Source organism: Cydia pomonella, chromosome 2 (assembly GCF_033807575.1).
Source record: "Cydia pomonella isolate Wapato2018A chromosome 2, ilCydPomo1, whole genome shotgun sequence".
In the NCBI taxonomy this organism is placed as follows: domain Eukaryota; kingdom Metazoa; phylum Arthropoda; class Insecta; order Lepidoptera; family Tortricidae; genus Cydia; species Cydia pomonella.
In genome coordinates, this window is record NC_084704.1 from 23288525 (window position 1) to 23308139 (window position 19615).

At 37.0% G+C, this 19615-nt stretch overlaps 1 protein-coding gene across 5 annotated transcripts in view; it reads left to right on the plus strand.

The window, feature by feature from the left end:
• The window catches only part of LOC133534661 (protein numb), a 50191-nt gene that overhangs the window by 8531 nt on the left and 22045 nt on the right, over positions 1-19615 (plus strand). Inside the window, exon 1 of one of the 5 annotated variants that reach the window (XM_061873872.1) lies at positions 5385-5987. The exons of 1 other annotated variant lie outside the window; for it this stretch is intronic. Coding sequence is in view for 2 of the 4 variants with exons in the window: in XM_061873868.1 (XP_061729852.1) it covers positions 19318-19392 (75 nt within the window). In the remaining 2 variants the exon portion in view is untranslated. Of the gene's footprint in view, positions 1-5384; positions 5988-17810; positions 19393-19615 lie in introns of those variants that run through there. 3 more of the 5 variants (XM_061873873.1, XM_061873868.1, XM_061873869.1) reach the window with 3 other exon arrangements.

Here is a 19615-nt window from a genome sequence, read left to right on the forward strand (position 1 = left end):
GAAATCAAAATTTATAGGGTACTTCCCGTTGACCTTATAACTATGAAATTTGGGAAACGGGGAACATGTAAAAAATATAAATTTGTTAAAAATAAAATAAGTTAATTTTGTACGGAACCCACGGTCGTCCGACTCGTACTTGTCCGGTTTTGTGAAGATTTTTATAGCTCGGGCAATGCTGTTGATTACCGCCGTATTTGCGATCAAACTATCTATCGTCGGGCAAGGGTTCCGCTTTGCAGGAAATGATCACTCGCTAGTCGCTGGTTCCCATTTCCGCACTTCCGTTCCATTTCACACTGTGCCAGTCCTTAAGCAACTGGAAATAGATTTTAAAAGTATAGAAAGTAGTAGGTAGTGGTTTACATTATATTATCTGGGGGCACGGTAGTGCCCCCGCCAAGACGAGCAAAGCGAAGCGCAAGGGCAGTACCTACCTTTTCTCGAAGTGCTTCGTTGTTTTTTTTAACCCTCATAACTTGGGGTTGGATTATACCAGATAAACAAAATTCTCGGGATATAATGTCAATAGTGGAGTTATTAAGCATATAAAATTTCAATTGCATAGCTCTCATACTTTAGATTTTATTTATATCTAAAAAACCCCGATTTCGTCACTGACTCACCTACTCACTCACTGATGATCATCAAAACCCTTAGGGTAATTCCTGATGTCCTAGGAAGCAGAAATTTGGTATGTAGGATAGTATTAGTAAATAATAATAAAATATGCATTTTTTTTGCTCCTAAGGGGGTGGAAATTTGTATACCTAACTACATAAGCTCTACTCCTTAGTCAAAATATGTGGCTTGGCCGTTTCGTTACTATAAGAAGTATTGTATACCAAAAAATTATGAATAGTGAATAATTTTTTCACTTTACCCTATGTGACGGTAGTGAAACAGCCAAGCCATATATGTTGACTAAGGAGTAGAGTAATTCGACATGTGAAACCAAAAATAATGTGTAGGTATAATGTCGTTTACAAGTGTTAAGAAAAAAAACCAAATCGTGGATACATTAAAACTACCTACTTACGCGTAATCACGATCTTGAATCCCTGCTATCGAAATTATTGTATAGGCGGGACGCCAGAAACAGTTTCCCTTAATTATGGATGTTATTATGGTAATATCTACTTATAGCAAAAATCGCCATACAAACTGCGCAGATAAAGAACATTACCCTAATTGATTGGCGCCTCGCAAACGAGCTGTTTCCCGCGTGCAATCAACCTATTGACACAAATATTCTGCTTCACTCGTTACAATACGAATACCTTAATTGAAGAGTTGAATCACTGTCAACAGTAATTATCCACTTGCCATGTTCAGAGAACGAATACATTAAGATACAAATATACACGAAACAAGACCGGTAAAAAATCTTACATTCCGACAGTAGGGCTAAGATGGTCGGCTCTTTATCATTTGTCACGTTCTAACAAGTATGTTAGCGCGAAAGTGATGGGCATAGTGACAAGTGATAAAAATGGAACTATGTTGCCACTGCAGGAGCAGGTCACAGAATAAATAAAGGCTTATAACAGTTAGAACGCATTGCGATTAATTTCTTGCGATTTCAGAACCGCAAAAAAGTGTAACGTACGGCATGCTTCATAAGCGCACGCACTTGCGAGACTGAAACCGCAAGAAATTAATCGCAGTGCGTACTAAGACTTAGATGCTACGGTCAGGGGAAATCACAACATTTTGTCCACAGACACACGGTATAGTGCCGGTTATATTATTTTTTAAATGAAAAAAACCGTCCGAATACTTGTCCTTGAGAAGTTCCATTCTGGTTTCCATCAGTAATTCCATTTCACCAAATAGCATTGATGTAAATGTAAATACAAAAATTGGTAGCGCAATATGCTTATAAGATTTGAGAAGTTTCCTCAATTCCTCATAGAACATATCGTCAGAACAGGATTTTGACAAAAATAGGTACAAAGTGGAAGTAAGACAATAAAAACCGGCGATTTAATCGTAGATAGACCTGGCGGCACGGTACAGACGAGCAAAGTGTAGCGCAAGGGCACTACCTACCTTTTCTCGAATCGCTTCGTCATTTTTTAGAACCCGGGTTTGGATTATACCAGATAAACGAAGTTCTCGCAATATAATATCAATAGTGGACTTATTAAGCATAAATAAATTCAATAGTATAGCTCTTATACTTTAGATTTCCTAAATAAACTCCGATTTCGTCACTGACTTACTCACTCACTCACTGATGATCATCAAAACTCTTAGGGTACTTCCTGAAGTCATAGGAAGCTGAAATTTGGTATTAGTACACAAACAACAAAAAAAAATTGAAGTTTGGTATGTAGATAGTCTTTGTTATGGGGAAGGATATAGAATAGTTTTGAAAAGGGCGTTAGGGGGAAAAAGGGGTTGAAGTTTGTATGGGGAATCAGTAAAAAGCAGATTGTATAAAAGATGCCCCTTAATATTAGGAGATGGAAGATTGTCATAAGCAACTGACAAAAATAAGTGAAATCCGATCAAAAACATTTTTATGTAAAATGTTGCCAAGACGAAACCATAAAGCTCGCACTGTCAAATAGTTATCAGATTTCTTGTAGAGCCAAGCTTCTAACTCTACGAGTTTCTTCATAAACTCTACACCTTAGTCAACAGATGTGATTTGACCGGATGGTGTTTAAGAAAAGAAATAGAAGATTGTGTCACACTCACAACGGAGCAAAATGTCATATTTACGGCATGGGCATACATTGAATCCTGAGCGTAGTGAGGGATTAAATTGACATATGCAGTATGTGGTTTACACTTAAATTATTGTTACAAAATATTATGCTAAAAAAATGTAATCGATTATGTGCATAGGTACTATTTTCGTATTTCATTTTTCTTATATTTTATACTGGCAAAAAAAAATCCTTTTCAGAATAGGTAATGTAAAACTGATTATTGTATTCATGTCTAATCGTGTAATGATTTATATGCATTATTAAATAAATAAAAATAAAGATACGTCTATCCTGCAATATGCACGGCAGCGTTAGGCAGATTTACATTATTTTTTAACCGCCTTCAAAAAAATTATGCGGTTTTCAGAAAAGTTTTTGTTATATTTTCTGCCAAAAATTAATTAATACCTAATTTAAAAAAAAATAACCATCCTGGTAATTACTTAGTTTTTGAAAGCAGTCCCAACCCAACAAAAAAATTCTTTGCTGCCTAACAGAAAAAAAAAAACGAGGTAGTTATAAATATATATAACTAAATGAATGAATAAACTGTCTTTTTATGCAAGTAAGTGCAGAGTTCTTCATTGTCTAAAATTTTGGTTTGGCAGTGACTTCAAAAAGTAATAATTACCAGGATGGTTATTAATTTTTTTATTATTAAGTATTAATTACTTTTTGGCAGAAAATTGCTTTACGGCGGGGAAGGGACTGGACACGTGGACAAGGATAGGGGTGGGGTATATACAAATTATTTTGTGCTTTTCAGTGTGTTAGTTTTTTGAAGGCGGTTCCCTTTTTTTAAAAAAGGATATGAAATTAAGTTATTTTAGTATTGCTTTTTTTTCTATTTTTTATTATTATATTTTACATGATTCGTATCAGGGTCGCTTTGTTTTGCCCTCGCTCGCGTTGAAAACGCCCATAGCTGTGATTGATATATAACAAATTGTATCAAAATATTTGTATGAAAAGGTGAAATCGCGCGGGTCTTCCACTTTCATCTTAAATGGGGCTTTCGGCCAGTAATCTAGTCGTAATACGTATGCAAATATCAAGTCAATTTCAAGGGATTTTATTACAATAACGTCGCTGCATTAACGAAGGACTGAGTGAGACCATACCTACGAGTATTTACTGTGGTAAACCTAAACTTGCGCCGTGACGTAAATACATTTTCTTAATTAAAAGGGATAAAATGTATACAATATTAATATTAACGTGTTGATCTTAGTAAATACACGCCCACAAAAATCTATTTACTCATTTTAGTTTTGTGTTCTGTAGTCAGTGAAAGTGTTTTCGATCTAAACTGGTACCTACCACGAGAAATATTCTAAAACATGCGCTTGTGTTTGCGACTAACTCGTAAATATTTTAGAGTCGGCGATAACCCAACGCATTTGAATAACTCCCACTGACGGAATAGTATGAAACAAATGCTTTTAATCTGAAGAACAATACAGAAAGTGGGTTGCGACTACCTACCTGCTGAGTGGTTTCGACGTCAACGGATGAAATGTATGTGAACGTGGGACGTAAGAAAAATGAGATGCATTAATTTAGATAATTAGCTGTTTACCCACTTGCAGATACTCTATTGTGCAACGACCCTATGCGCTTATATCTCTGTGCCCTTGCACATTATATAAGTATTTATAAGTACATATATTTATACTGTCAACATTAATTCTTACTCCGACTAAAATAAATTGAATAGGAGATTGTATTCATTATATTACAAGGAAGCAAAATGTAGTATTTCTTGGATGGAGACATGTTGAATCCAGATATTCCAGAGCGAAGCGAAATATTCCAGTATAGAATTTTCAGCATAGCGGTAGCGAGAACTCGTCTGCTTGTAGGTAAATCATAGTACCAGAAAAAGTATAAGTAAAATATGCGATGCAATAAATATACCTTAAGACATAAAAAAACTGGCTTAGTTCGTAATTCGTATTAGATAGGCTCCAAAAGGGTTTCTTATGATACATGTTTTTTCTATGCTTTTATATTTCCTTAAGGTTGACTCTCGCTTGACCTGTTTTTGTAATGTTATTAATAAATATTCCCATCTACAACAATAATGAGTCACACAGAGTTGTATGTAGAGTATTGGAGACAGTCGTTTATAATTACGTGTCTCTGGTTGTGAAGAAGCCAAAAAAGAACAGGCCTAAAAACTCATTTTCTCAGAACATACCTCGTATCTGGCTCGGTTTGAGTAACAAAGCCTCTATCCTCTAAATCTTATTCAGCTATATCTATTTTACTTCGAACGTAACAGAAGCCAAATTGTTAGATGCTCAAGTATGTTCAATTTATGTTTAAATTTTCGGATAATAATCGTAATCATAATCAACACAGCTGGGCGGTTTTACTACTTATGAGAATAGCTTGGAAATATCTTTCAGCGTTTATAATACTATTGTTATACTCTTTCCTAATGCACAGCGTGATTCATGGTCGACCTTTTTGATCGTGATGAATATGGCTTGTGGCGTAACGTTATTTTTAAATAAAATAGGTGCGAACTCAACGTTGCTTTCCATATGCGTCCAAATGCATTAAAATATGGAGCCTAGATAAAGTAATTACTGGCTTTAATGCTAGACCACATTACTCTCCCAGTTTAGACTTAAGTCGACACTTAAACTGTAAAAACTAAGATTCACGTCGACACGTGTACCACAGTTATTAAAATAAATAGACACAGGGAAGGTTGATTAGCATTTCATTGATTCGTACTTATCTGTTGGAGTAATATACGAACTTCTCATTATAAGGAACTGAATAAATTAGGATGTTACATCCAAAATTTTGGGGAAAAGCAGAACATTAAAAATATTATTACTGTGTGTGTTTTTTTTTCAAACCCTGCTATTTTTCAATACAGGAGTCTGCGTAACCTTCATAAATCGTTAGGTGTCGAAAGAACAAAACATATTGAGCCAACCTGGTAGATGTGAACTAGAGTGTTGAGCGCCTGAAATAGTCAGTGCTGTGGAGTAATTAGTAGCGTATGGATGTTAGGATTGTCTCCGCACTTGGCAACTGCTAAGATTTCTAGTGCCTCTAGTTAATAATTACTTTCTGTGGGTGTTGTTGATTCGGTGAGTGGCTAAGTCGTTTTGTGCGAAGTTTCGGATGATTAGTGTTTTTTGTGTACAAATCTGTGCTTTACGTGTAAGTTTGGCAGTTCGTGTAAGTGTTACAGATTTTATCGCGGGTCGCGTGTTTTGAGTGACCCCGACTTTACTCATCTCGAGTGTAAGAATTTTTGGATGCTTTAATTGTTTCTAGTTTGATGGAGGTCAAATAATCTTAGTTTTTACATTAATGGTTTATACTTGCAAAGCATTTAAATGGTTGCATTATAATAAATATATACCTACCTACTCCAAAAATGCTACCTAGTACCTAGTTGGTTACTAAGTTTAGTTACCAGAGTTTTCACGGAATAAAAGGAAATAGGTAGCGATTTTTAATTATTAATGTATAGATACAGTTGTAAAGATTATTTATAAGTGATAAGCTGACAATGCAACCTAATAAACATTGTTGTTCTGCGTTTACAGAAGCACTCGGGAAAAATGGCGTAATAAAACACGTCAAAAGTACGCTTCCTATTCATGTCATTTTTAAACGCTATTGATTTCTAATCATACTAAGGATGTATCAGCCTTGCACAATCCGATAGCTTGATTATTCATCTCTAATTTAATATATAATTTACGTGCGTTTCTTGAATTAAATACATAGTCTAGAGCTACAGAGTTTTCCAAGCCTGCCTTCTGTACAATTGTCTAAATCTATACGTTCTTGCGAAACTGAAAAATGCAATGTTTGGTATAAATTAGTAAAAAAAATGGTGGTCTTTAAATTTGCGGTATTATAGAGGCCCCATTAAAATAAGCAATTGAACCTTTTCTGACAAAGTTGCAAGATTGCATTGGCCACTTGTTAAGCATAATTTTTCATAAATTGACCGCGTGTTTACGTCTTCAAGCAATCTGGAGCTTCCCAAAAATTCTCCATGAGAATTTCATATTATTATATCATGTTTTGATCGTTACAAAATAAGCCGTCAAACTGAGCTTAAACTTTTTTATTTTATATTTAATCAGTTGAAAACCTAGTTACAGAATTTAGTGACCGACTAAGTAGATGGAAGCCGCGAAATAAATATCACAAATTCCATTTATTGCACCTAATAATACTCGTAATTGAGGCAGCGATACCAATGTACTAATAACTCAATTCTTGTTGTTATTACTGATCTACAATTTAGTCTGATAGATAAAAAATATTTTTCGCCACACCAGCTCGTCAAGGCTCTCTTTATTCTTCAAAAACTGATGAGAAAGTTTCATTTTATCCACAAGAGTGGTCATGTGTTGCAAATTTTTTGTTGTTTGCTCATGTTGGCTGGTAGAATTTGTTGATTTTGAATGATAAATATTTCATTCATTCCTGCATCAGACGGGTTATTTAAATTGTAATATTTTCCTACCCCTCTCATTTGGTTATCAAATAAGTCAATATACGGTAGTTAAAAACGCAAATTGCATAAATTATGTGTCTGTTGTTGTTTATGAAAACGTGGATCTATTTGATTAAACTGGAGGCCATATGCTCGCGACTATGCCTATTACAAATTCAATACAAACGATAAGTAGGTATATATGTAAATTGCTTGAACTCCAGCTTACCTCGGGGCCGACTCGGGCTCATCTAAATTCACCGGTTGCCAGACGCGTTGTCCTTATGTCTTTCTGACTCTATACAAAATTCGCTGAAGACCTTCCTTCTCAAGATATCGATCTTATTCAATTCAGATTTTTCAGTACTTTGTATCCATTTTCTAAGGAAGTCGATAGGTTTAGCTACTCGTACAACTTCAATATTTACTCAGCAAATAGACGACCGGTTTGGCCTAGTGGGTAGTGACCCTGCCTACGAAGCTGATGGTCCCGGGTTCAAATCCTGGTAAGGGTATTTATTCGTGTGATGAACATGGATAGGTATTTGTTCCTGAGTCATGGGTGTTTTCTGTGTATTTAAGTATTTATAAATATTTATATATTATATATATCGTTGTCTAAGTACCCTCAACACAAGCCTTATTGAGCTTACTGTGGGACTTAGTCAATTTGTGTAATAATGTCCTATAATATTTATTTATTTAAATAGGCCACTAAGGCACTATTTATTATACGTCAGCATGGAATTTAGTAAATTTACATATAATACAAACAACAAAAAAACATATCAAATTGGAACTTTCAGAAGGACATAGCTACTCGTATACAATATTATTAAACACATTATTTTTAAGTTAACCAAAAGAAAAATGGAAATGTTAATGTCAGCGGCCGATTGTAAGATCAGGTAGATCGAAATGGTTTTACGGTAGTCACATTAAACCAATAAATAGGTAAGTAGGAAAGGTTCGTTAGGTTGCTTCATTCAGGTTGCCGCCGACATGAATAAAAGGATGGATAGATTAGTGGGCCCGAATCGGGCTCATGCCAATGAGTTTTACGAAACTTGTATATAAAAATAATTTTGAATGTGATTTACCAATCCCTCTTACTGCAAGAATCATGTACTATGAGAGGATTTCCCTGTTATAAACTATTGACGGATAATGATGGAAAGGATGACTTTATAAGTGATTGGAATGGAGACGTTAAGATTTGGGTATGGACTTAAGGTTACAGAAAAAGTCATTGGCTCGTAGAAAATGTATTTAACTATCCAATATTTTACAAATAATTATGGTCAATATACGATATTTGATTTTTCTTATGTTCAGTCAGCAAAACTATATGCCGAATGAGATCATTAACTTTTTTATGTTATCAAATCGACTAAAGTTACATGTTCATAGATTCCATAATATAACTATACTATTTCATTCTTTTTTTAATAGAAACGGTAATATTTTGTTTAGAAGCCTGATAACGGCAACTGAGGAATGATAACGCAAACTGAAAAAAAAGTACAAATATACACTAGCAAATAACACCGCCCATATTTCCTCTTAATGAACCTTGTTAAATTACAACAACGAGATTAAAACAGGTAAAGTTTATTACAAAGCTTGTAAACAGATATGCGTGCCATGTTGTTGCAGGAACATAACGTTTAATTTACGAGTAAGTAGATCGAGCTGCTCAACCGTGAATAACATCTCACACATAGTTTGCTACAAATACATAGTTGGTACAATCATTACAATTTATTTAATTCAAGATTATTATGTTTTGTTCGATAGAAGCATTGCCAGGCTTTTGTTTCTGTTCTGTCGTACTCTGTAGTGTTCCTGTGATACACGACGGTTTTCGAGCAGTGCCTGTGACAGTTTAATGACCAGTGACCAAGACATGATCCACAATTAGCTGGTCAGATGTTTAGTTCACTCATTACGCGATCACTACAATAAATAAAAATATGGGTGCTATATCATATCACACATATCGATTGATCATTAACATTATTGTGTAGTCGGTCAGTCGATATAACGTTGATCGACTCGTCGAATACTTATTTATTATCAATTACAACGCTAACCTTATATCGCATAGTAAGAAATCACAATCATTCACGGTACTTGTCCCTTATAATCTGTGCAACAATATCTCTTGGCAATACGGTTGCGCTGGCGGTCTTGGCGATTGCTGCCTTAGCACTGCGACCCGGGCGACGGCTAAAGTACATGTACACGTTGAACACCAACTGCCGCGTGTCCGCGGGCAGCTCCACTCGCGACTCTTCCCGAGTCTCTAACCCCCTTCCATTGTAGAGCCTCCTCCAACTAAACATAGTCCATGCGGTCATAGCCTCGTCCCCGTATTGCGCCGTTTTGTCACAATAATTGACTCGAACTGGGATATTTTTTTTAATAGCACAGATTAAAACAGGTAAAGATTATTACAAAGCTTTTACACCGCTCGCCAATTGCGAAGTCTATTCCAAACTGTTGCGAGGATTTTTGAATTTGCCAATTCGCGCTGGTGAATATGCGTTTGGTAGGAAAGGCACCCGGGAACTGACGGCCGCCGGACTTCGGAGGCCACATCGCCACCCTGGTCACACGTTTACAACATCCGCTGCGCAAACGCGGACATCGTTAACCCGCGGACGGCGCTTTGTATGCGAGCAAGCCCTTCGCGCTTTTGACAACCTTGGCCAGATATAGCGAGGAGCCGTTAGGAGGAACATATCCCGCACCATAAAAATGTCACCGCTCACCGGTGTACGACATGTAAGATTGGCGCGCTATTGATTTTGTGTGATAGAAATATTCATTAGCGTCGCCTGGACGGGCCGTGCCCTGTTCTAGAAATGCAAGTAAAGCATTGAATGACGTCCATGCTGTAAATAGAACACGATGTGGTACATCATTTAACAATCTACTTTTAATTTAATATTGTCCTATGTTCTATTTTCTCTACATTACTTACTGTCTATTTTTCGTTGTAATAAAATTTGCTCCTCATTTATTGCATATTACCTGATTACTGACTATATTTTAAAGTGCTTCTATCCTTCAATAGTACATTACGATACAAGTGCGAAAAGTAGGAAATTCGCAACGAGTGTCGATAAATTAAAACAGGACCGAAGGAAGTGTTTCAAATCGACACGAGTTACGAACTCGCACGTGTGTCGTACAACGTTTTACAGTACATATGGTGCTACTTTTCCGCACTAGTGCGTAAATTATTACATTATGTAACTATGACAAAAATTTAAAGGGTCATATGTACTGTAATACGTTGTACGATACATGTGCGAATAGGTAATTCGAAAAACGGAAAGAGCTTGTTGCTCTTTAGTGGATCTTTCCAGGTAAGAAATCAAATTTTTTGACACATCCAAGAGGAATGAAAATGGATTACTATTTTCGGAAAGCCGTTTTCATAACGCCATTGGGCACTTCATAACTGCAGACGTATCATTAACAGTTCAGTATAACATAACTTATTGCAATAGTGCATCCGAATGTGCCATGATATCTTTACGATGAGTATGATCATAACATAATGCACGCTGAAATGCACGAGATAGGAGAGTTTACTTGCTGCGTTGGTTTTCACGATAACGTCTCTTTCACAAATAGACGTTCTCAGTTTCCCTTTTATCATTATCAGTATTTGCTAAATGCCTTGTGACCACTTGCATACTTGCATAACAAGTTGCTATATGCAGTTTTATAGTTTTGAGATTGAAATACCTACCATGCATGACGTACTGTGTTATTCGCAAACCCCGCGAAGGAGCTGGCAAAACTGTGGCATAAGACAGTTGTCAGGGTTGGCGATTATGATTAACCAATTTGTTTAAACTTTATTGTACGTAGGATTAATACAATTTAACAAGAACTTTATTAACCATCTTCTGATATTGTTGCGAATGCAACTTATTATTGTATATAAATCAATGCAGTAGCTAAACGCAGCCTACGGGCTCGGCTAGTATTCGGAGGCTTTTCAAAAGCACCAATAGGAACGCTCCACATATTTTCCAACGCGGCCAATTAGAAGCATCTAAATTTAAACCACTTTTTTGAACTGATCAAATATTGCAAATCACTCTTTCATCATCCTCCATACTATCAACACCCACTTTCTGCATTGAACCGTTTTGGCAAGAACCCTAAACCAGTACCTTTTGGAAGACTTCACTTTATTATCAATCGAAGTTTTATTTAAGTCGTCGAGATTCTGATCTGCACGGCGGCTACAGATACTCGTATAAACTGATTTAATTTGCTATCAAAGAAAATAATTGTACTTATAAATGTCAATATTAAATGCGTTTCAATGTCTCTGTCATTTTGTTTATGAAATCGCTGTATTTCGTAGTTTTTCAAATATTAATATGGATTTTTAATTGCTTAAAAATATTGGTGTGCTTGAAAGCAAAAAAGAAAACTTATGTTAAAGTGTTAATCTTATGCTTGCTATTCCTTCGAATAAGACACGAACGTATGCGAAATCCTTCACGGTACGTGCTGTGAAGTTGTGGAATACCGATGACCTTACCGGATACGCATAAACTGTTCGAAAAAAAACTTGCGTCTTAACACCTTGGATGCAGCTCCGATATACATCAGCGGTGAAGCAGTCGAATAAGTGGGGAGATTTACGTATATAGCATTGGGAGTGTGGTCGATCCGTCAGGGGGAGCGGACAGCGATGTTGAGACGCGCATCAACAAGGCGTGAACAGCATATGCATAGCTAGAGCCTGTATGGGCGTCCACCGTTATAACTCGGCGTACGAAAATAAAAATGTCCTGCTGCACGGTTGCGAAACATGGCTTGTGAGGAAGCACATCACCAACACCAATCCACTGCAGATGTTTATAAACAAATGTCGCCGTCACATCCTACCCTACGGATTTACTAGCCACAAACTATCTCAAACGTCAAATTGTGGCAGATGACTGACCAGAAACCCACAGGCCAGGAAATCCTTGTGAGGAAATTACAACCACCTGTCTATCTATGCAGGTGATGCAGGGTCTCCACTGACAATTGACTAGCAGTAGACGGTCAGGGCGGCGTCGTACTACATGGAGGCGATCAGTTGAGAAGAAGGCTGGCTCAACCGGACTCTGCTTGAAAGAGCTGGATGTAGCTGCTCAGCATCGCGACTAGGGAATGCTAACCGGTTAACCGGTTAACCGGTTACCCGGTAATTTGACCAATATTACAGTCGGTAAAATACCGGTAATTTCCAGCCGTAACCGGGAATTTACCGAACGTTGTATAGGCAAATAAAAATGTAACAACCTGTTGAATTAGCCCATCTATGTCTTCGTACTTACAAAAAAAACAATTACTACGGTTTACGATTACGAAGAGACACTTAAAATACTTACTTTTCTGCATCTTATGATCTCGTCGGAGTAGGAACTAGGAAGCAATGTTTTGTGACAAATGAGTGGTCGCTAATCCCTCGCCCTTTCCCTTCTCGCCACACCTACCCGATCCGCCTTACTATGTTCAGTGTCCTTTGTTTTAGTCTGTAGTGTCAGACAAGTGTGGAATGCGAAAGAACATTTTCTACCGCTGGTTACTTATGTTCAAGATATCGTTCACGAATGTCTAAGCAACGTTCTATATTTTATATATAATTAACAGAATGATCTGATGATGACATGTTCCTGATTCCAACTCCTATCTTAAGAGCCCGGTAACGATTTTAGAGCAAAAAATTTAAATTGAAAGATTTAGTCGTTGTAATTGGACACCTTTTGTTACGTAATATCTAAATAACAAGTATTGGTTTCTATTAGCACGTTTTTTCATCTTGCCTTTTAATAATGAGGTCGCAAGCGTGCGTCCCCGGTAATAGGTGACGAGAAGGGATAGTTTTTAAAAATTCATATAAATTATGGTAGTAAATTATACAAAATTATGTATAAGAACAGTTTCAGCAAATGTTGTAGATTGTTTAAGTATCAAAATTACGTTGAAATTAAGTCAATTTTCAGAGAAATGCTCACTTGTTTTGAAGTAATTTCTGGAGAAAATTGATTTCGTCTAACTTTCATTTACACTACTTCAAATTTATAGTAACAAAAATGTAGTTTATTAAAGTTGAAGTACAGGATATGTGTAATACAAAATTACCATTTTTAGCAGTCCAAACTTAACGAAATTTACAAATAAGATCGACAAAATCACTGCTTTTCGCGCGTTTACCTAAACGTCCATCAGAAAAAAAATCATTACTAATTAAGTGAGTCTGTTTAAAAAATATATATATAATGAAAGATAACAAGACGTGCTAATAGAAACCAGTACTTGTTATTTTTAATAGTTAACAAAAGGTGTACAATTTCATGCGCTTAATCTATCAATTTGACATTTTTGCGACTAAAATCGATAACGGCCTCTTAAAGTGCAATTTTAAAATAACTAGTGTTAAAATGATATGAAACTAATCTTGCTGTTAAATATTTTTTTTTTCTTATATTTACTAGATTTTAATGAATGTTGATTACGGTTTTAGTTACTTTAATAACAATATTATATTGATAGATGTGTAAATGCAAACGTGTATGACATTTAAATGACGACTGTCACTTTTTTGTTACCCTTTGATTACTGCGATTTTTAAAGAATTAAAAAAGTTTAATGTTGCTTATTTAATGTACAAGATAATTTCGCTTTGAAATGATACATGTTTGATTTTTTATTTAATATGATTAGTAAATATATCTTGTTTAATGTTTATAGTTTATTTTCATTATTTTGTTTTGTCGATGTTTCTATAACGTGCTGTTGATTACTTTTAAAGGTTACTGACGAAAATAAGGACACAATCAATAATAATGCAAAATCAATGTTTTTTATTTCATAAACGTATAACCGGTAATTTACCGGTTAACCGGTTAGTGGGACCTCGCGTCGGTAAATTACCGGTAATGAAAAACGCCCGGTTATTGCATTCCCTAATCGCGACAAATGGAAAATTCTTCTGCGAGCCCTATGTCCCTAATGAGGGATAACAAGATTACATCATCAATATACGTTTAGTATTTATTTATGTACGATAGTATGTATTTTGTTTTATAATATTATTTAGTTATTTATGTGTTTTATTAACGTTTGGACTATTCGGTTAGTTTTTTTAAATGTTATTGTGCATTCCGTAAGTTTATCTATCTAATTTTAATTATCCCTACATCTACTCGAAGATTAGCTGTAAGAAATCCCTTTACAGGGATAAGTTAGCCTTTAACAATAAGTTAGTATGTAAACCTGTGTTGTGTACAATAAAGCAAAAGAAAAGTTTTATTAGGTACTTTAATTTGATCGTAGCAGTGATAACCCTGACGTACAACTGCCACAGATTTGCCGTCTGAGGCCGTGTTAAATCATCATAGATTTGATGGAAGCCATATTTTAAAAGAAGAAGAAGATCCATCGTGGTTATTTTTTGTCTCGTGATAAAGTAAGGCTCTTAGAATATGACCTTAATTATGTGAATTGAGCTCCTAATCTAATTTTGTAATTTGTTTCAAATTGAAATCATTGCACTCATTTTTCATTGCCCGTATCATTAAAAAGTGATTCTAAATATTAGGTACAATATTAACAACGTAAGTCCAATCGAGACATGTCAACATAAATCGGAACAAAGTAACCAAATCAAGCTCATTATAACGGTACTGATTTCAAAACAGTGAAGAGGTCGCGGTACGAGTTTTATGTGCAACAACAATGACCTATGTGCTGTTGCGCATGAATTTTATTTACGACCTTTTGTTACCGGGCCCGTGTAATGGAGGCGTCAATTTTACGGTGACTGACGACAGGGCATTGTCCTGCCGTCACAGCCATATACCACTGTTTGTTTTAAAACGTTACTTATCATGCTTCTCGTAGGTCTTGACTCTTTTTCATTTTACAGGTTGTACAGTCAAGTGTAAAAATATGGGTGTACACATCTTACTCAAAAATATGTCCCATAGCATCTTATTCCATAGTAATAAGAGCGTAGTACCATATTTATGAGACGATTCTTTCGATACATATTTTTGCACTTGACTGTAATTTGTAATACTATTTATTAGATAAAAGGTTATGAGTAAGTTTTTAAATTCACTTCTCTTAATTCCACCTTTTAACGAAGGATAACCCCCCTTTTTTGAGTTCGGTAGTCAAATCCCTTATAGTTTCGCCAAGTCCGTCTGTCCGTCCGTCCGCGGCTTTGATCCGTGATCGTTAGCTAATTGGCTGATTTTTGTATATATTTATATCTATGTATGTACTTAGTCAGGTCAAAAGTTCTGTCACAACGTCTTTGTCTCTGAATTATGAAAAACGTTTTAATATACCGCCATTTGACGTACAGCCATCATCTTAGCGCTTATCCGTGTTGCCCTCAGCTACGAGATACTTGGGAGCCCGAGGGCCGCTTTCCGACTTTTTCTTTTTCTCCAATTCGCATGGTTAATACTTATGCCCGCTTTCCGCTGCAAGCGGAATGGGCTCCGTCCTTACATAGTCCGTTTAACTCGCAATGGCGAACTGCATAGATGTGCTTCTACTGAATAAGAGTGTGTGAAACGGACTAAACGGGTTCAAAGAGTCACGAAAGTGTTGGTAGAGTCTAGCGGATTCCGTGCGGACTCCGCTCGACTAGCAGCAGCACTGATTTTCATACGACCACGTCCTTCGCGAGCGAAGCGGAGCGGACTGAGCGAGTAAAAATGGGTCCGCTTTGTCATGTCATAGACTAATAACATCTCACGCTAGTTTTGAACGGACTCCGCTCTCATTTCTCACCTCCCTCGCTCCAAAGTCCGCTGGCAGTGGAAGGCAAAATCTGAAACTCTTTCTTGGTGAAAGTGCATCACCATTCTACTCCAGTCCACTCAGTAGATACGTTACCTCCGTTTCCGGTCAAACAGATTACCTTATTATCGGAAGGCATAATCAAGTTTTTACAATTTCAATAAACGTTTATTTAAAATAACAAAGATTGGTATAAATGGTTAGTTAGTAATATTATTATGTTATGCCCCAGGCTCCCATGAGCCCAAATGCCGGGACAACGCGAGGAAGTTGTGTTCCTCTCGGTGAGTAAGGTTGCCCGAGCTCAACGAGGGTGCGGAGTGTTAGGGTCGGCACCACGCATGTAACTCCTCTGGAGTTGCGAGCGTACATAGGCTACGAAGACTGCTTACCATCAGGCGGGCCGTATGCTTTTTTGCCACCGAAAAAAAAAATGCTCATTTACTCTCTACCTTATTTAGTTTCATTTGCCCCGTTGTCTGTATTGTATGTAAGTAATCACATCTTGTAAGCTAAATTAGACCTATTTCGATTCGACTCAAACTTCACATATACTTATGTAAGTTGCCAACTGTTGTTGACAACTGGCGTGTACTCGTGTCGGAGGCCAAGACTCATTTTGGGTCGCTGTGCCAATGCCATTAAGTAAGTAAGTATATTGGGTGACAATGAAATACTTATGGTACCATAGAGCTCATCCGATGATGAAAAGTTGAAGACCGGATGTGGCCATAGGAACTCTGAAAGATAACGCAACCTCATTGTGTAAGGGTTTGTTTGAATTATCTTGATGAGTATTAGTTGAAATAAAAGTACAGTCCACGATAAAAGGTATCAAAATATATTTTTCTTACATATAACAAAATTGTTGTCAATTCCTTTATCCTACCATCCTTTGGCAATGTTTACCGGAATCCATTGAATGCTGCTGCAAATTGCCAAATTTAGCATTGGCCAGTTTCCAACTAGTCTTTGTCGGCAAATGCGAGAATATATACATTGTAATTTTTAACCATATTCCGTTCAATATTATTCTCCTTGTTATGGCATTATAGTGCGCCCTTGGCTCTCTGCCCTTCTATCCGCTAAGCGTGTGATTCGTGTTTTTTAAATCTTGGTTTGCATCAGCTATTAGTCATTACTACATGCATTATCATATTAATGAGGGCTCTGCTAATGGATCATTATAAATTATAACGGATACTTTTTTTTTACTTTAATGAGTCACACAGTAATTTGGTAACTATAAACTCCAGATAAGATAAAAATACCACTAATTTGATTCATTTAGGTAGTATTTTAAAATATAAACTAGTAAGAACGAGAAGTCAAGATCGAAAGCGAAAACTTATTTATTAATAGAGCAGCACTGTTCTGCTATCCTTACAATTTATCTTTACGTTCTCATGGACTATTAGCGTAAACGACATGTAATTAAGAGCTTGATGGGTTGCTGATAAAATTGGTCAATTTACCAATGAATGCGGGCGTTCATGTCGACCACCTATGACAGCGCCGGCTCTTACGGAATGTGCGATGACTCAGTCTAAGTGATTCAACGTGCCTCTCAAATTTCTTGTAAGTTCAATCCTGCACTCTGGTAGACTAAACCAGTTACCAATTTAAATTCAGAGTTTTCCTTAAAACTGTACATACCTTTCGTGATATACTACAATGTTCTTTTTTTATCGTATCACAACGCTATCGTAAGTAGTTTCTATGTTTTCAATTCGCTGATCCAAATCGATCTGCCATTACTACGAAATTAAACGAAGGCCGGTGATGTTTGGGTTACATTACAATTGGGTTGGGATTGGAAGGAACATATGTTCCATTCCGAACCAATAATAGACTTGAGTTTTGCACCTGCGTCCGTTCCGTTCTCTCGCACGCGCTCATTCCAGATGTTGAACCCGCTACGGATGCGCACAGTGCGCACATGGTACCCGAACACACGAATATGTATGTTATTAATTTATTACGTTGTAACGAATTTATTCATTCTACGACACCATTCACTTAACATTAACGTATAACCTACTAAACTTCTATTTCAACAAACACCATGCGTAATGAACTGGGACAGAAATATAAATGCTATATGAGCGGTTTTTGACATAACACAGAACCATACGTTCTCACGTCTTTTTTGCAAACGTAACAGATTGTGGATATGTTGGATTAAAGATTAAAACCAGAGTTTAGATGAGATCACCGTCATCGCCAGTTCTTGACAATACATAGGACCGGTCGTGCGGGGCGCGACGGGTGGGGCAGGCCGGGACGGGTGCGCCGCTCCACTCTGCAGGGTTTGTGCGATTCACACCGTACGCGACCCACTCAGTACGACAGTTGTTCGCTGCCTGCGCGGCGCGCGCGCCTCATCCCGTTTCCGACTCGACAACATTCCTTAACTTAAAATTTATCTAGTCAAAATGAAGTTTAGAGTTTTCTCTGATACTAACTGGAAGTGTTTGTGCGATAAACGAAAAAGTGGATTAGCTCTGTAACGACACGCTACGGTTCAAAGAACAATGCTGTGGGAAAAAATAACGTTCAGCTGGCATCGGCAGTCGTTCCCAGCTACCTACCGAACGTCTCTCCCCCCGCGGGCCGGGTGCCGGGTTCAATGTGCCTCTCTGCGTTTATTCATCGCTTGTGGGAAAAGTTGACCCCCGTTTGAAAAAAATATAGTTAACGAATTCACACGATTCCTGTTCTATTGATGCGTGTCTAAGATGAATGTGTTATCAGTTAGAGAGTCTGTCTGGATCATTATGTGATCACTTTCTAGACACCTGCACTGCAACTGTGTACTTCTATCCTAAAGTGATAATTTAATTTCTGTTTACTTGTAGAGGTGTCTTTAAGAATGAACTAAGTTCCTTAACTTTTTATACGCAAGCCGTCAAGGTTGCACCATTCCTCAGTTCGAGTTGTTTGTTTTGAGCTTTGCTGTGTTTGTCGAGTTTCGAGTTCGTCGAAATTGTTATCTTGTTGTGCCACGGATTACGTACCTGTACCTATATCACATTCAGAAGTGAATTACTTCATTATTAGATAACTTGTTTTTGGTGAACACGAAGATGAAACGTGTCGGATTTGCCGTTAAATTTTAAATTTAATTAACTAGATTCCGGACGCCATGGATATAGTGCGGCGCGTTAACAGTGCAAAAACTTCGCATAGGTAGTGTGCCGCTAAGTGAATTAGTGGATATGTGCTAGTGCTGTGTAGTGTCTAGTGTACCTATTTGGATTTTGCTGCATTGTCTTCAATATGGGGAACCAGGGCTCGTCAGCTCACGAGCCTTTTGACCGAGCTCAAACGCAAAACGCCACCGACTTGAAAATGGTTAGAACTCATTTGATTACCTATTTCCAATTCAATACGCGTGACTCTTAGCTGAACTATGGTCATCGTTTTATTGTTCGCTATATCTGTACTGGTAACTACTGACAAATCTGCATATTGGTTGACGTGGGTAGGAATGTATATTGAATAAGTTATGTCTCAAGTATCTATATTGGGTTTCTATGTTACCTAGTTTTAATACCCCAACCCCAAGGTAGTGGTA